The sequence below is a fragment of the Cladophialophora bantiana genome (assembly GCF_000835475.1).
Source record: "Cladophialophora bantiana CBS 173.52 unplaced genomic scaffold supercont1.15, whole genome shotgun sequence".
NCBI classification, from domain to species: domain Eukaryota; kingdom Fungi; phylum Ascomycota; class Eurotiomycetes; order Chaetothyriales; family Herpotrichiellaceae; genus Cladophialophora; species Cladophialophora bantiana.
The window spans coordinates 1,027,100-1,041,554 of record NW_015971589.1 but is presented as its reverse complement, the minus strand read 5'-3'; the positions used below and the strand labels follow the sequence as shown (position 1 = coordinate 1,041,554).

Genomic DNA, 14,455 nt, shown 5'->3' with positions numbered 1-14,455 from the left:
GCGATCGAAGGGTACCAAGAGTAGCCTTCGGATCTGTCTTTCCTCTATGGGTTCTAAAGGTCTATTTATCATGACACCGTCTACTGATCATCTCCATTGCACACGGCTTCCCCATTTTGATTTCTTGGACCGCGAACTTGCATTTTGTAGCGGGCCCTCTTGCAATCTTGCGACTCAACCCGCTCCATTGTGGCTCCATTCGCCGACTCGATATATCTCTCGTCTCCGCGTGGCAAGATGAATACCACCTCCTTCCACGGAGGGACGAAGAGGTTGTCTGCGCCAGTAGCAAGGGCGACTGCCACCTTTTCTTCGGTTGAGCTGTACGACACTGTGAAGGATGAGATATTCGGATGGAGCGAGAGGCCGTCGTCCTCGTACCAGGTTGTGGTGAAGGTTCTCCCGTGCGAGCTGCCCTTCGGAGGGAAGATCTCAACGCCCCGATAGTCGTCCTCGGGGAGGGCTTTGCATTCTGCCTTGGTATCCCCAGGTATCCGTGTCTGCACATTTTTTCCTACGGGAATTGCTCCACCGATTTTGGCGAAGATCGGGATGCTCTCCCTCCATGGGGATGAAACGGACACCCACTGGCCAGATGCATGGTATTCATAGGGCGCATTGAGGTTGACATAACCATAGTCGAATCTTTCTTCAGCGCGGCGAGGAAGGTACATTCTGGCCATATCAACCCCAGGCTGATACACACCACCGACCAGCAACGTGTCTCCAAACCAATATTGCTCTTCCCCGGACTTCAGTGGCTTAGTCCACACCTCCGGGTCAGACTCGTAGCCCCAGCCAACCCACCTCTGGGGCGGACTTGCTGTCAAGTGGCTCTCTAGACCAAGTGAGTATATGTAAGGCATGATCTCGTATCTTCTCTTGATTGCCTTTCTGATCATGGGCGTGATCTCCGGATACATCCACGGCTCAATAACTTCCCCAGCTTGGTTGTCTTGAGGAGATGTCTTGAAGCAGTTGATGGCGAAGCGGATCTGGTGGCAACCAAGTTGGACCCAACGAAGCAAAAGTTCAGGAGAAGGTTGAGGCCCTTCGAATCCACCAATGTCATGACCGTAGCAGTGCATCAGGCTGACGCCGGCGGTCAGAGATATCGCATTCGCTGCCTTCATGCTCTCCCAGCTTGTCATATTGTCACCACTCCACGAACTGCACGCATACCGCAGCGTTCCAATGCTCGCGCTTCGCGTCAAAACAAATGGTCGAACGCCTGGTTCTGCTCTGAGGAGACCTTCATATGAAGCTTTGGCCATCAGTTCAGTGTGAAGGGCACGCCCCCACAATCCGACTTTGTCTGATCCCTGGTTTTGCCTTCTGGGAAATGTTTCCAGAGCCAGGCTCCAATCGTCATTCGGCAACGTGTACTCATTGTTGTCGTTCCACATGGCATCAATGCCTTGTTCTTTCAACTTCTCGACTCCGCGAGCCCACCATTCATATGCTGCTGCTGAAGTAAAATCAATGTGGCTGCCGGTGCCGCTTTCGCCTCCCCCGGCGCTCCACAGACGCATTTCGGCGGTCTTTCCACTTCTGTGGTCCGTGAACAGGCCTCTGTTCTTCGCCAGATACTGGTATTCCGGATGCGATGCAAGGACAAAGGGCTTGATGTTGGTCAGCAGCCTAATGCCGAGGGCATGGTATTGCGCGATCCATTTTTCTGGCTCCGGGAAGCGGTGCTTGTTCCATGTGAATACGTTCCTCACCTTGGGTTCTGTCTCGGCGATGGAGTATCCCGAACTCATTTGGTGCGCGGAGCAGGGAATGTCATGCTCCTTGAGCTTTTCGGCGAAGTCGAGCAACGTCTGGTAAGCCGGAGGATCGTCCATCATCGTATATCGGTACCCGCCGCTGAGGTAGCCGTACGCCCAGCGAGGCGCGAGGAGTGGAAAGCCGGCCAGTTCTGCATAGCTTCGAACCACATCCTTCAAAGTGCGTCCTATTAGCAGGTACTCCTCCAGCCCGCCGTAGTCTTGCCTGTAGACCTTGAAGTGTCCCCAGAGACCATCGATCTCTGAGCCAACTGACCACGATCCCCGACTATGGCTTGTGGAGACCATGGCAACGCAGCCATTGGGAGTGGCCTTGATGAGCAGCGGCATATGCTTGTACATGGGATCCGTGGCATAAGCTTCATAACCAAAGCAATCGGTGGCAGACACTTGGAAGTACCGGGCCGTGAGATCCATCGGGGCAGATTTCTCTCCAAGTCCCACATGGAGCGCTTTTCGATCATGCTGGACGTAGTGCGTGACGCCCTGGCCGTCGACGACATAGGAACGAAAAGCGAGGTCAGAATGTAGAATCTCTTTCGACTCCAGCCAGCCCAAGGACACAACGGGCGCGTGGCTCCAATCGATCGACACCCTGACATCGTCCAGCTCAAAGGAACAACTTGACTCGCTCAGCCGGGTAGAGTTAAGAGTGGCATTGTCTAGATTTCTCTCCTGCTGCGGTATTGATGGGTATGGTGGTAGAGGGTGCGAGTCAGAACTAAAAGTCGTCCGGAATACGTTGGGTCTGACGGCCTCGAATGTAAAACTAAACTGGGTTTCGAGGTCGTCCGACTGGAGCTGGATCGCTGCTGGTCTCCTCAACTTCGAGTCGACCAGCTTATACGACTTTGGAATGGTTTCCAGTTGCGGCATTTTGACAGTCCAGGAGAAGAAACAGGACAGGGAGAGAAGACGTGGACAACAGTCACAAAGCCAACCACTAGAGCACTGTGTGAGGGCGATACTTTAACCTTGAGAGTGTTTGCAATTTCCAAAGAAATCAGCTCCCTGGCGTTGTCTGGCAGGTTGCATGCCACCCTGGAGCCGTCGGAGCGAGGAAGCGAAGGCTGGACACAGGCGATTGCGGGCTTCGAGAGCGATGCAGGGATCGGACTTCGGCTGCCAAGTGCGATCCTTGCAAACCGTATATACAAAACTGCCAATCAGGCGACCTGGTGTTTCCGCTAGCCTCGCTGTTGGCGCACAGACGCCGACAGTCTTTGCCCTGCTTTGGCCTCTGTCCCCCGCGTCGGTGGCGTCGCAGATCACCCTCATGCTCCGACGAGTTAGAGTCTGCCGCTAGGAAAATTGCTAGGAGGAATTCTGGAAAGAAACTTGGGGCTCCCATACGGAGTTGGTTCGCTTCCCCGGAACATTTGAGGGCATGGGGCGAATATTCGCCTGGTCGAGTTCGGCTGAAGGGCCCGAATGCTCTTGACGATGCAACGTTTCGTCTGGTGAGTATTTATCCTGACCAAATCTCCGCTGCGACCAGCAAAAGCCCATCCAACATCTCTCTTTTGGATCTGCACCCCAGAAAAAAGTAAATATTACCTTCATTTGACCACTCGGTGCTCCTCGAGGCCAAAGCACACCCGACGATATGGAAGATATCGGCGTCAAGGCACCCACCGACCACGTCGAAAGCAAGGTTGACGTCGGCGACTTGAAGAACGACAGAGCCAACAAAATCCTTAGCGAAGCAGCAGGGCAACGCATCGTCCTCACACCAGAAAACAACTCGAGAGTCCTCAAAAAGATCGATCTATACATACTCCCCGTGGTGCTTGGGATCTATTTCTTGCAGGCCCTGGACAAGGCTACTTTGGCCTATTCCTCGGTGTTTGGGCTCGTGGAAGACACCAATCTCGTCGGACATGAATACTCCTGGCTCGGGGCCGTCGTCTACCTTGCTCAGCTGGTGGCGCAGCCATTGATTGCCTATGCGCTGGTCAAGTTGCCGCTGGGAAAATTCCTCGCCGTGATCGTCTTGCTCTGGGGTGTTTCCCTGTCAGTCATGCCGGCAGCGCACAATTTCGCAGGCTTGCTGGTGTGCCGGTTGTTCCTTGGGCTGTTCGAGGCTGGCGTCGGTATGTGTTGGTTGTGTCCATGTCAACTCGCTTGCTTACTGTTGCGGCAGCTCCTGCTTTCATCGCCCTCACCCAGATGTGGTGGCGTCGACGAGAGCAGCCCGTCAGACTCGGAGCCTGGTATGCGATGAACGGCATCACCAACATTGTTGGCTCCTTGTTGACATATGGAATCGGTCACATACACTCTAGTTCACTTAGACCCTATCAGGTACGTCTGTGTGCCAGACCGCGAACAAGAGACTTGTCTGGTTTCTGACAAGACGGTAGATCATCTTCTTATTCTTTGGCTTGATCACCGTGGTTTTCTCGGTCGTGGTTTGGTTTTTTCTCCCAGATTCTCCCATCACTGCGCATTTCCTGAAAGGCGAAGACAGGCTAGTCGCCATCGAGAGGTGAGATTACCCCCGACACGGTGATTCTAAGCAGCCTCCAGCTAATTTACGCCAGACTGAGGGCAAACAACCAGGGTGTTGAGGGTACCGAGTGGAAATGGGCTCACGTCAAGGAAGCGGCCCTCGACATCAAGACTTGGCTCTGGGCGGCCATGATGTTTGCCATTTCTGTACCGAGTGGTGGCATTTCGACCTTTGGCCCGCTGATTGTGAAGAATTTCGGCTTTGACCAGTTTGAAACGATCCTTTTAAACATGCCGTTTGGTGCCGTCCAGCTTATCGCTACAATGGGCGGTGCGTGGGCTGCTACGGCTCTGAAGCTGAAATCTCCCGTATTGGCATTCCTGAGTCTCCCGCCGATTGCGGGCTGTGTCATGCTCCTACATCTCCCGCGAGATGCGTCGGCCAAGGCGCCGCTGCTGGTAGCGTATTATCTGGTGAGTCTTTCTCCCACGTTCGCTGGCCGATGTCTACCGACTGACAATACTCCAGATATCTGTCTATCCCGGCATCAGTAAGAATATGTTTATCCTCCCCAACCTGAAAGTACTAACAAATTCAGCGCCGTTGATCTACTCGTGGTCTGCTGCAAACACCGCTGGAGAGACAAAGAAGAAGGTATTTCGACCAACACAGTCCTTGTTTTCATATGTTGGAGCTGACGTCGAGGACAGGTCACAACCGGGGTACTCTTCATCGCGCAATGCGCCGGAAACGTGCTCGGTCCAAATCTATACACCACGGGAGAAGCACCCCTCTACCACAGAGGATTATTGTCCAAGTACGTGAACGACCCACCCAGTTACGTGGAATTGTGACTTCCTTCCAGTGTGCTAACTTAGCCTGCCCAATAAAAAAGTCTCGCCCTCTTTGTAGTGCTCATCGGTCTCTACGCCGCCCAGGCCTTCTACCTGATGATCCTCAACAAAAAGCACGGAAGGACCCGAGAGAACATGGGCAAGCGCGCGGTCTTAGTCGACAAATCTATGAACCGAGTCCAGGCAGCAACAACGACGACGGATGGCGCTGCTGAAGACCAGGACGACGACATGACGGGCCACCACGCATTTGACGACAAGACCGACTGGGAAAACGAGGATTTCATTTTTGTGTACTAGTAGTAACTGGTTAACAATTCCCATTTTGGGTTTTTTTCCCTTCTGCTCGTGGAGAAAGTAACTACCTAGCATTCTGATATTTCCCAGAATGGCCAACCTCGTCCTTGTCTTCTTTCACAGGGGCGAGGACGCTCGAGAGGAGAAATATACACTTCGTCGTAAACAATTTCATGAAACCCCAATTGCACCAGTTTGGTCTGACTTCGGGAACCCCGGGCTGCTCAAGCTGCATTTAAGCATTGCTGAGTTACCTAGGTAGCTTGGTTCTATGGCATAGAGGGCTGGCTGAAGACATCGGCTATTCATCCCTACTACGCGGAGAGGCTGGTTGAACAAGGGGCGCAAAATCCCCACTTTCTCGGTGTCAGCGTACCGAGGAGCGGAATTCTAGCTAGACCTCAACTCAACCCTTTTCTTTCTTTCGCTCGCATAACCCTTGAAGCTGGCAACTTCTCTATCTCCTAGTAGTAGAAGAAGAAATGCTTCAACAATTCTGCGTCGAGGGAATATGGAGGAAGCAGCTATTGCCTCTGTGGCCACCACCGGCAAGAAGAGAATCCCAGTAAGTTGGTCCAGCACGTTCGTGACCCTGGTGACTTGGACACTCCAGCTTAGATGCGGACGGGATGGAACGTGGATGGCTGACTTATTTCCTGTGCTCTCAGAAAGCCTGCGGCTCGTGTCGAGCTAGTAAGGTGAAATGCGGAGGACAGAGGCCTTGCTCTCGGTATGTAGGAGCCAGGAAGAAAAGAAGGCCTCTCCCCTGTTTCTTCCATGTTCTCTCGTCTTGTTTACAAGTGCCATTTACAGGTGCCAGAATCTGAAGAAGGTCTGCGTGTACGTCGAGAAACCTCCGGACCCTCATGAACAGTGAGTACGACTCTTCCTACCCCTTTCCCCAATAATGTTTGAAGTGAATATCTTTTTCGGGTTCTGATCCATCGTGTTCAAAAGGAAGATCGAGGCCCTCGAAAAAGAGGTGCAATTGCTAAAGCAGAGATTGGAGTCCCAGCAGCAGAACGACCTCTATACGACTTTCAGCGCTGTGGATGCGACAGCTTCAACAGCTTCTGGTTTCGGCTCGCCCGAGCAAATGGCAAGTCTGGCCCGGACAGGTTCTGACATACAGTCGAATCCAGGCGATCCGCGGCGCAAGCGCACAAGATCTCAATTTGAAGTCGAGGTTGCCTCGGTGCCCAACTTCGCCGCCAAAGGCCTCATCACCTTTGATCAGGCCGAGTTGTTCTTCAACGCCTTCTTCCAGGGCTGCGATCGCTATGTCCCCATATTTGATCCACTCCATGACACCTTCGAGTCGATCAGTTCTCGAAGTGCGCTCCTCTTTGACGCCATCATCACCATTGGATGCGGCGTACTCAGCGATGCGGATTCCCAGATCTGTCACCTGCTTAATTTCCACCTGAAGAAGATGCTGAACCTTGTCATTGTCAGTCCGGAGCACGCCTCTCTAGAGACTGTGCAGGCTCTCCTGGTCACGGCTTGCTATACTTCAGAGCGATCTTTGCTGTTAGCGTTTGCGACGAGGATGGCTCTGGATCTCGGCCTTCCGGACGCCTACGAAGACTTGACCAGGAAAATCGTCAGTAGAGGGTCATTGTCTCAGAATCGAGATTCGCAAAAATACGACGAGGCCGACGCTGTATTGATGAGACGCGCTCGGGCTTGGTTTCAGCTGATGGTGCTCGAGCAGATCCTTCGGGTTGACGCTGGTAATCTGCGGAGTTTCCATTCGCGAGGCGACCCGCGGCGTTGCCGGATCCTTCTGAACAAGCCGTTCACCACAATCCTGGACCTCCGTCTGTTGTCGCAAGTCGAGCTTAATTCGCTCAGAGGGAGGACGCATGACTCAATAGCAGGGACCGAGCAATTTGATGAAGAAGCAGTTATGGACATCCTCCGGGATGTCCAAGTTGATATCGATGTCTGGTACAACGATTGGAAGAATATCATGCAGGGTTCGTCGAGTGACGAGACGCCAGTGCTTCTACTCAACCTTGAAGTGCAGAAGTATTGGTCTCAGACGGTGGCGTTGTGTCGGGCACTACGTGCTTTAGGGAATGAAAATATCGCCGCCATGTCCTCAACACAGCGACATATCCTCCACATGGCCAAGGACGCGCTCAAGGGACACCTCCGAATCATCCTCGACCAGCCTCAGTATTACCTGTCCAAATTTTGCTATGCGATGGATTTCGTCTGGGCCAAATGCGCGTTCTGCTTCTTGCTGCTGCTGAAGCTGACCCGTCTGTTGCCTGAAGAAGACGACCACTCGAGGCGCCAGCTGCTCGATGACGGGTATATGCTTCTGAACGAACTGAACAAGGCCGGTGGCGGATGGACCAGCGGCGGTCGCAGCAACACCAGCAGGTTGTATCTGCAGGTTCTCCAGCAGAGCATTCAAAAGTATGGCCGCGCGCTTCAAAACGACGGCTCGGGTCCTGCCCAGAGTGACATCAACCCAACCGACATTGGACAGGATTCTCGGTCACCACTCAATTTCTTCTGGACGACAGGAGGCTCTGCCGCGACGAACGAGATCGAGACCTTTGTTCCAGAGCAGTTCGTCTTCGAGTGGGATTTCCCGGGCTTGACGCTGTTCTCCTCTCCAGCGCGCGATACCTTTTTCGACGAGTTTCTCGTAGGCAACGGGACCAGTGATCCGTTGTTCTTCGGAATGCTTGGCTAGCTCTCACCCACTTGCAGGGTCTTGCCGTCTCTAACTGTGGGTCACTAAGTGATGATTTCTGCAGCATCACCAGGGTGGACAAGTACTTTAGATGTTGATGAAAGGCAGCAACGATCCAAATATTGAATCACGGTCTGCAGGAGACTTTCCCCTGACCCGGGACAGAGACAGCAAACACGAAGTGGTTCCCCGAGGAGACACACCAGACTCTGTATGGATCCCATCCGCCACAACCTCACCGCATCTCAAGTTTTAAAAAGCTGCACCCTCAATCCTGAGCATACAAAAGCCAACGCTAGATCGGCAAAATCTCACGATATTGCGCGAGTACATGCATCTTCAGACCAGCCTCTTCGGAATCTTCATAGGGGGAACGGGGGTCCAGGGCCTAGCGAAGAATCCCGCAATTCGCTTTGCTAAAGGCCTGAAACGAGTTCGGATCATTCTGAACAGGATCCCTCTCGCTCCCTTGCAAGAGGCCGAGACCACCTATTGCAGCGACCTCAGACTCCACAGCTTATGGCGTATAACCGGGAAATGCTCGTGAGACAGACTAGTACACTAAAAATTGCTAAATGGGGAGTTATACTGCAAGCGCCAAGATATGCCTGGTGAAGAGCCGGTGTGAGATTCAGGTGATTATGTTTCTTGGGTAGGCCCTCACTTGGTTTACAGGTTGACTCTCTTTCAATACCTTTAGAGCGCCTTACCATCCAAGCCACCATACTTCCTTCTGCTTGTACACCAGCCGAATAGCTGAGTGGCTGCATGATTCGAAGACCGGAGGCTTGCTCGCGATTCCTGGCAATGGAGATCTCTGTGCGCGGTCCTTTTCACCAACTAGTGGTAAACCCCCGGATCCGTCGCAAGGGGCGCCAATTTTGCCGATTGCATCGTACAAATATTTCCTGAGAATGATCCACTTGCCTCCTGTGCTCTCCTTGGATACGAATACACTATGGCGTTTGAGAGGTACCGCTATATCCAATGTAGTTCTGCGAGCAAAGCCTTTATATCATCTCCGATGGAACCTTACACTGATGGCTTGAGCAAAAGCACTCGGCCGACCGGATTCGTGGCAGAGTACTTCGCTGGGAGTGTGAAGAACGAAAAGATCGGGCTGGTACTCAGACTTTTGACCATGGGCTGGGTTGCAGAACAGTATCGAAAAATTTCCATTAAAATTCACACGGTCAAAGACTGCAAAATGCAGATTTGCGATGCATCTGGAAATGACTGGAGGACTGTGTTCAAGGAAATTGGGTACGACGTCAGGTCATCCAAAGCGAAGAGAATGTTTTGAAGGTGATTTGTGGCACGGCTACAAGAACATGGACTGACGCCGAGCTGCACGCCGTCATGCTACAGCACCGATGGTGGGAAATGTCCCGACAGCTATTTTCGAACCATTTGTCATGAACTCGGTCATGACTTGTCACTGATGCATCCAGGGGGTAACGTACCGAAAGAACCCCATGCGTACACCTTCATGACAAGGTCCAACGACATTGCGGATATGGCGACACCACCGCTTCAATTTCCCCATAATATGATCTTCGCTATTGCTGTACGCACGTTGAGAGGCCGAGGCATCTACCGGACTATCATGGTCAGGCCTGGTGGCATTCCGTGGTAGTATAACACTCTAACGCGGCTGCCCACTGACGATGCGGGATTGCAGGTCCCTGGGCCAACGCAGGAGATGCCACTGTAATGGCACCGAAAAACATCGGTCTCAGTAGCCAGAGCATTCGAGGATTTTTCTGACAATCAGGTCGACCAGGCCACTCGTTATCTATACCGACAGCTCTGGCACGCAGCTTTTGAAGCGCGGTCAGTCGGTCAGCGTGGACTTGACGCTTCTTCGGGGTTCTGAAGGGGCACTCTTCCAAATGGCAGGTGGTGTCTTGGAGATCACTGCCACACTTTCATGGTAAATTCAGGATCATGCCGTCCGCTGGGAGACTATCTAGGGTTATACCACGATCTTTATCATGGCAGCAACGTCGCCATTCCACACGGCTGCCGCGTACAGGGTGTGACAACACCAGACACACTCTCTCGGTGGAGACCACCCGACTAACGGCAAAGCCGCGATTCAACAGTCAGTGAAGGAGGACACACTGCAACTACAATTTGCGTGCATTGAAGCCAGGATACCGGCCACGCCGTTCCGAGGTTGAAAAGCAGCAGTTAGAGAAGCGCCGACGTTGGTGAAGGCAGACACCGTGATGAGCAGACGGGAAAAGTCGAAATTGACAAAGTTGGTAGGTGGCACAATAGCGAAGGCTGATAGAATTTAGTGCTCACCATCGTCAACTTCTGTACGAAGCACCTTGTAACCATGAAAGCATTGCTTACTAGGTAAATGAGGCTTCCTGATTTCTTCAAGTGTACTCGTCCCTGTCTCGAGGTTGGTCTTTTCTCTATTCCGTCCGTCTATAGTCTCGCGCGTGTTTGCTACGGAGTTTAGTACGACAATATTTACAGAGATATTCAGAGGTTTCCAAAACTCAAGCATACCGTCCTGTACTTGCACCGCCCCTGTGCTACCACACTAGCTGGCGCTGTTTTAAATCACGTCATGGTTGTTGTCATCGCCCATCGCCTTCGGGCTGCTAGCGTGCCGCGAAATACCTCCACTCTACGCAAAGCTGACTAGTCAGATCGATATGACCAGGTGATCGACGACTCCCAGAGAACTGTATCCCTTGCCGGAAGTGTCATCGACCATTTCTGGGCCCGATCGCTTCGGTTCCTCGAAGACGGAGCGCAGGCCGGCTCTGTGAGACAAGCTAAGAGAGCGGGCTCAAGCGGCAGTGGACACGAAAGGGCGCTGGCTTCAGCCTGTGCTCAGGAGTGCTGCATTCGAGGAACACCTTGTCAAAGAGAATGGTCATTTCGAACCTAGCGGTGGCTGTGAATCCATGCTTTATGCTCTCGACATCCGACGTGCCCGTGGTGTCCTTGCTTGGCTTGGTGCTTGTTGCCCTAGCCGCTACCTCTCTGTGGGTAGTGCTGGTGGTGGCGTTGTTTTGCCAGCGTCGACCAGAAAGATAGTCTCGATTACCGAGCTGCCGGACAGCCCCCCTGTGCGTTGTTGCACGTGCATACCGAACCCAGAAGTGCTTCGTGATCCAGGAACGAAAATATCGAAATTTGATTCTACGCCGTAAGGGGTTAGCTTTCTTTATTATCGCGGTTTTAGCGTCAGAGCTAGCTGCTAAGTTAATTAAGAAAGACATGAAAGTGAACTATAGGAAGGCGCACGAAATTTTCTATGAGTGTAGACCTTGGAGATATTCTATATGAGCGTAAGTGATACTATTTCATTAGTATATTGATCTCCGCTGGTCTCGTATAGGCGGATAAAAAGTGCGGCCTTTCTCGGCGTCTTAATATGGATGGCATCGAGAAAATCCTAGACTGGGAAAAGAAGACATACGAAGCTTGATGAGATGGTGCTGGATCGTTGAAAGAACTGGCCAAACAAAGTTAAAGAACAATTGAATAGAGTAACTCTCCTTAAATTCCGCTTTAGAAGAAGAGAATCATATAACCCCTAGATGCTGCAGACTGTTGAAGCTTTGTCCAGTAACCAAAGAAAACCAGGTGGCTACGCAGAATTAGCATCGATCAGCCTCTTTTGGAGAGCTCAGGAGTGATTTCTCGGACCCTCATCAAACGAAAGTCGGTTCAATGGAAGAGCGAATCTTCGAATTTTCAAGGGGGAGGGATTTCTGCGTCAAGTTCTCAATCATGTGTAAAGGATGAAGCTACCGAAGATGGAACCGCGGTAAACGAGGGTTCTGCACATTACAGTCAAGATATCAAGGGAGGCTCTTCTGGCTCGGTCGTAGCATCCAAGCAATTTAGGCACTTGAAAAAATCTCGGAGCCCGTCGTACTCGAAAAACTTTGATGGGTTCCATCGGGCAGGGTAGTAGGATGCGGAGAAAGACGACCTTGCATGCCGCTCGATAGCCTCATACCGCTCTATCAGGCTCATTGGCCTAAAATATTAATATCAAAAGTCGGGTGTTGGCCGAAGAGCTCGCGGATAACAAAGTCATCGCCAAAACCGTCCAAGTCCGAGATATGATCCATGACTGGGTAGTGCATTGTCTCTTCAAGACTGTCCCATAAATCAATTTGACCGCGATCTGTGACATCCGAAGGCTAAGCGGAAGTTAGCCTCGCAAATGTTCGTTAAACATCGCCCAGTGAAGAGGAAGGAAGGGGGCAAAAGCAGTATACCTGAGTGAGGATAGAGGCCGGAATTGCTATTCCATTACGATGTCGACCATGACCCAAGACCTCGGAGGAAGCCGCGTCCCGTTCATAGTGAGACACCGATGCCCCTGTAAATTGAACCGGTCGATTGCCTTGAGCATCCTGGTAGCCTTCACCACGGCCGGCCTTCTGCGTCACAAAGTCGCGAGCGATAACTCCAAGTTCCGCAAAAGAAGAACTTGGCATTGGGTTACTGGACTTGAGACCGATACGGCGGAGAAACCCAGTCACGATCTCGAGGTACATGAGATTCAGTTTTGTCTCAGAATGCTCCGGATTATAGACGACAAGGTCAAAGAGGATGAAATTAGCCACGATAGGTGCCAGACCAATAATGCTACCCTCGTCAGTGCTCAATGAGACGAACAAACAGGAAAGAGACCGGCCCGAACGACTTACTTCATGGGGAGCGAAGCCTCTGGCGGAACGAATTGAAGAGTTTCAATGATCGCTCGCGCAGAATTCATCAACGTCAATTTGCTCTCGGCCACGGACGCGCAACGGCGATCGGCGTAAACGTGGACGAGGAGCCTCGACAGCGCAATCTGGAGAGAATAGTAGAGGAAATGTACCTGGAGGAGGGCATAGTTTTGATGTGGCTTGGTAAAGTTCCTCGATCGAATTACGACTCCTGGTCGAAACCTTTCCGGCACTGAAGCCACCCAGTGTTGAAGTCGGTGTCGGATCTGCTCAATCTCGGTGGAATAGAACTCTTCGGCACGCGAAGGCGTGCCGCATGCGAACAATTGATTGTACGAGTAGGAAAGGATTTTGCAGAAGCAAACCTGAATTTGCAGCCAGTCAACACCGTCTGTGCTATCCATGACTGGTTCTGGAAGCGGACAACTAATGTCAGCATCATTAAACACCTAAGAAAGCATTAGTCAGTGATGCTAGAGGGAAACAGGACCGGTTTTAGTAAGGAAATATACTGAGGACTGCGTCGAGTGAAAGCTATATTCCTTTTCGAGACAGTAAATGACCCAGAATGTCCGTTCTCGTTCGGGAGTATTCAGGTGATTGTGAGAAAGCTTGTTCAGCTGGAGCGCGATGGCGATGCGGGCAGCCTCCGTGACCAAGAGCTCTTCGACAGGCCAACTCGAGTGATTTAACGCGAACAATGCCTTTGAGTTCACTACGATGAGTATACAGAAGGCCAAGGCAAGGGTCATTCCCAACTTCATACCATTGCGGTTAAAGCCTACTCAACTTTCGGTCACAAATCGGTTCCAATGCACCATACATGCGAACTCACCTGAGCAACCAGAAGAGATTTTTTGGCAAAGAGGATGGTCGGGAATAATCTTAGGGCAAAGATAAAGATTTTCCAAGCCGGGCCGCCCATTGGTTCGAACGATCCGCCCTCATGCAAAAGAGCTCCCAGGCTGAGGACAGAGTAATACAGCGCTGCCCACGCATGGTTGGTTTGGAGAATCTCCTCCAGCTGCGCACCGAAGGCTGTGGATTCAAATTTCGACTGATCGAGAAAAGGATAAACCGGATGTAGGTCATTGAAGAAAGCTAGTCAGGGAGGGTTGGAGTCTGTCCGCAAAGAAGAGGCCGACTGAGTTATCACTCACATCCAATATACGTTGCCCTGCGCTGTGGTGAATATGAATTGAGAACACAAGTATAGTCGGATCGGGTCTGCGGGAAGATACTCAACGGAGCAGTCTGACGAGCTCTGGCTTTCTTCTGCATCTCGACGACAATCTCCCTCGTTCGATCATGTCCCAGTCGATCGGCCAAGGCCGTCAGACTGTTATCGGAAAAGAAAGCAAGGCCGCAGCTCGTGACTATACAGTCGTCAGACTCAATTTTTAACCTATCCCCTGGAAGTCCACAGATTTCATTCATACTGTATGTATTACTCCGCTATACAAAAGGTCATTACCCGAGCCATAACATCAAACTTTGCAGTGCACCAACCTGGAATGACACGCCTTGTCCGCCATCGGTCGGGGCGCTCTCTGTGCGGGCACAAACCTGCCGCAACAGGTCTTGTGGAGAATCGCCAGCCAACACCTCAGGGGCACATGGCGCAAGCGGTTCCGTATGAT

The 14,455-nt window shown here is 51.9% G+C and overlaps 3 protein-coding genes across 3 annotated transcripts; 1 reads left to right on the top strand and 2 right to left on the bottom strand.

Moving 5' to 3' along the window:
- Nucleotides 1-80: 80 nt before the first annotated feature.
- Z519_09542 (uncharacterized protein) lies at nucleotides 81-2,666 on the bottom strand (the record flags this gene model as incomplete). Its single annotated transcript, XM_016767264.1, has 1 exon — nucleotides 81-2,666. The coding sequence occupies one exon, from the start codon at nucleotides 2,664-2,666 to the stop codon at nucleotides 81-83; it is 2,586 nt and encodes an 861-aa protein (XP_016616780.1).
- Nucleotides 2,667-3,396: 730 nt separating this feature from the next.
- On the top strand, nucleotides 3,397-8,103 carry Z519_09541 (uncharacterized protein; the record flags this gene model as incomplete). Its single annotated transcript, XM_016767263.1, has 10 exons — nucleotides 3,397-3,883; nucleotides 3,934-4,094; nucleotides 4,154-4,278; nucleotides 4,334-4,715; nucleotides 4,771-4,792; nucleotides 4,841-4,896; nucleotides 4,953-5,059; nucleotides 5,138-5,389; nucleotides 6,207-6,266; nucleotides 6,351-8,103. 10 exons carry the CDS (start codon nucleotides 3,397-3,399, stop codon nucleotides 8,101-8,103), a joined length of 3,405 nt encoding a protein of 1,134 aa, XP_016616779.1.
- Nucleotides 8,104-12,107: 4,004 nt separating this feature from the next.
- Z519_09540 (uncharacterized protein) lies at nucleotides 12,108-14,096 on the bottom strand (the record flags this gene model as incomplete). The annotated part of the gene is made up of 6 exons (XM_016767262.1): nucleotides 12,108-12,281; nucleotides 12,360-12,732; nucleotides 12,795-13,264; nucleotides 13,328-13,519; nucleotides 13,651-13,916; nucleotides 13,976-14,096. 6 exons carry the CDS (start codon nucleotides 14,094-14,096, stop codon nucleotides 12,108-12,110), a joined length of 1,596 nt encoding a protein of 531 aa, XP_016616778.1.
- Nucleotides 14,097-14,455: the final 359 nt, after the last annotated feature.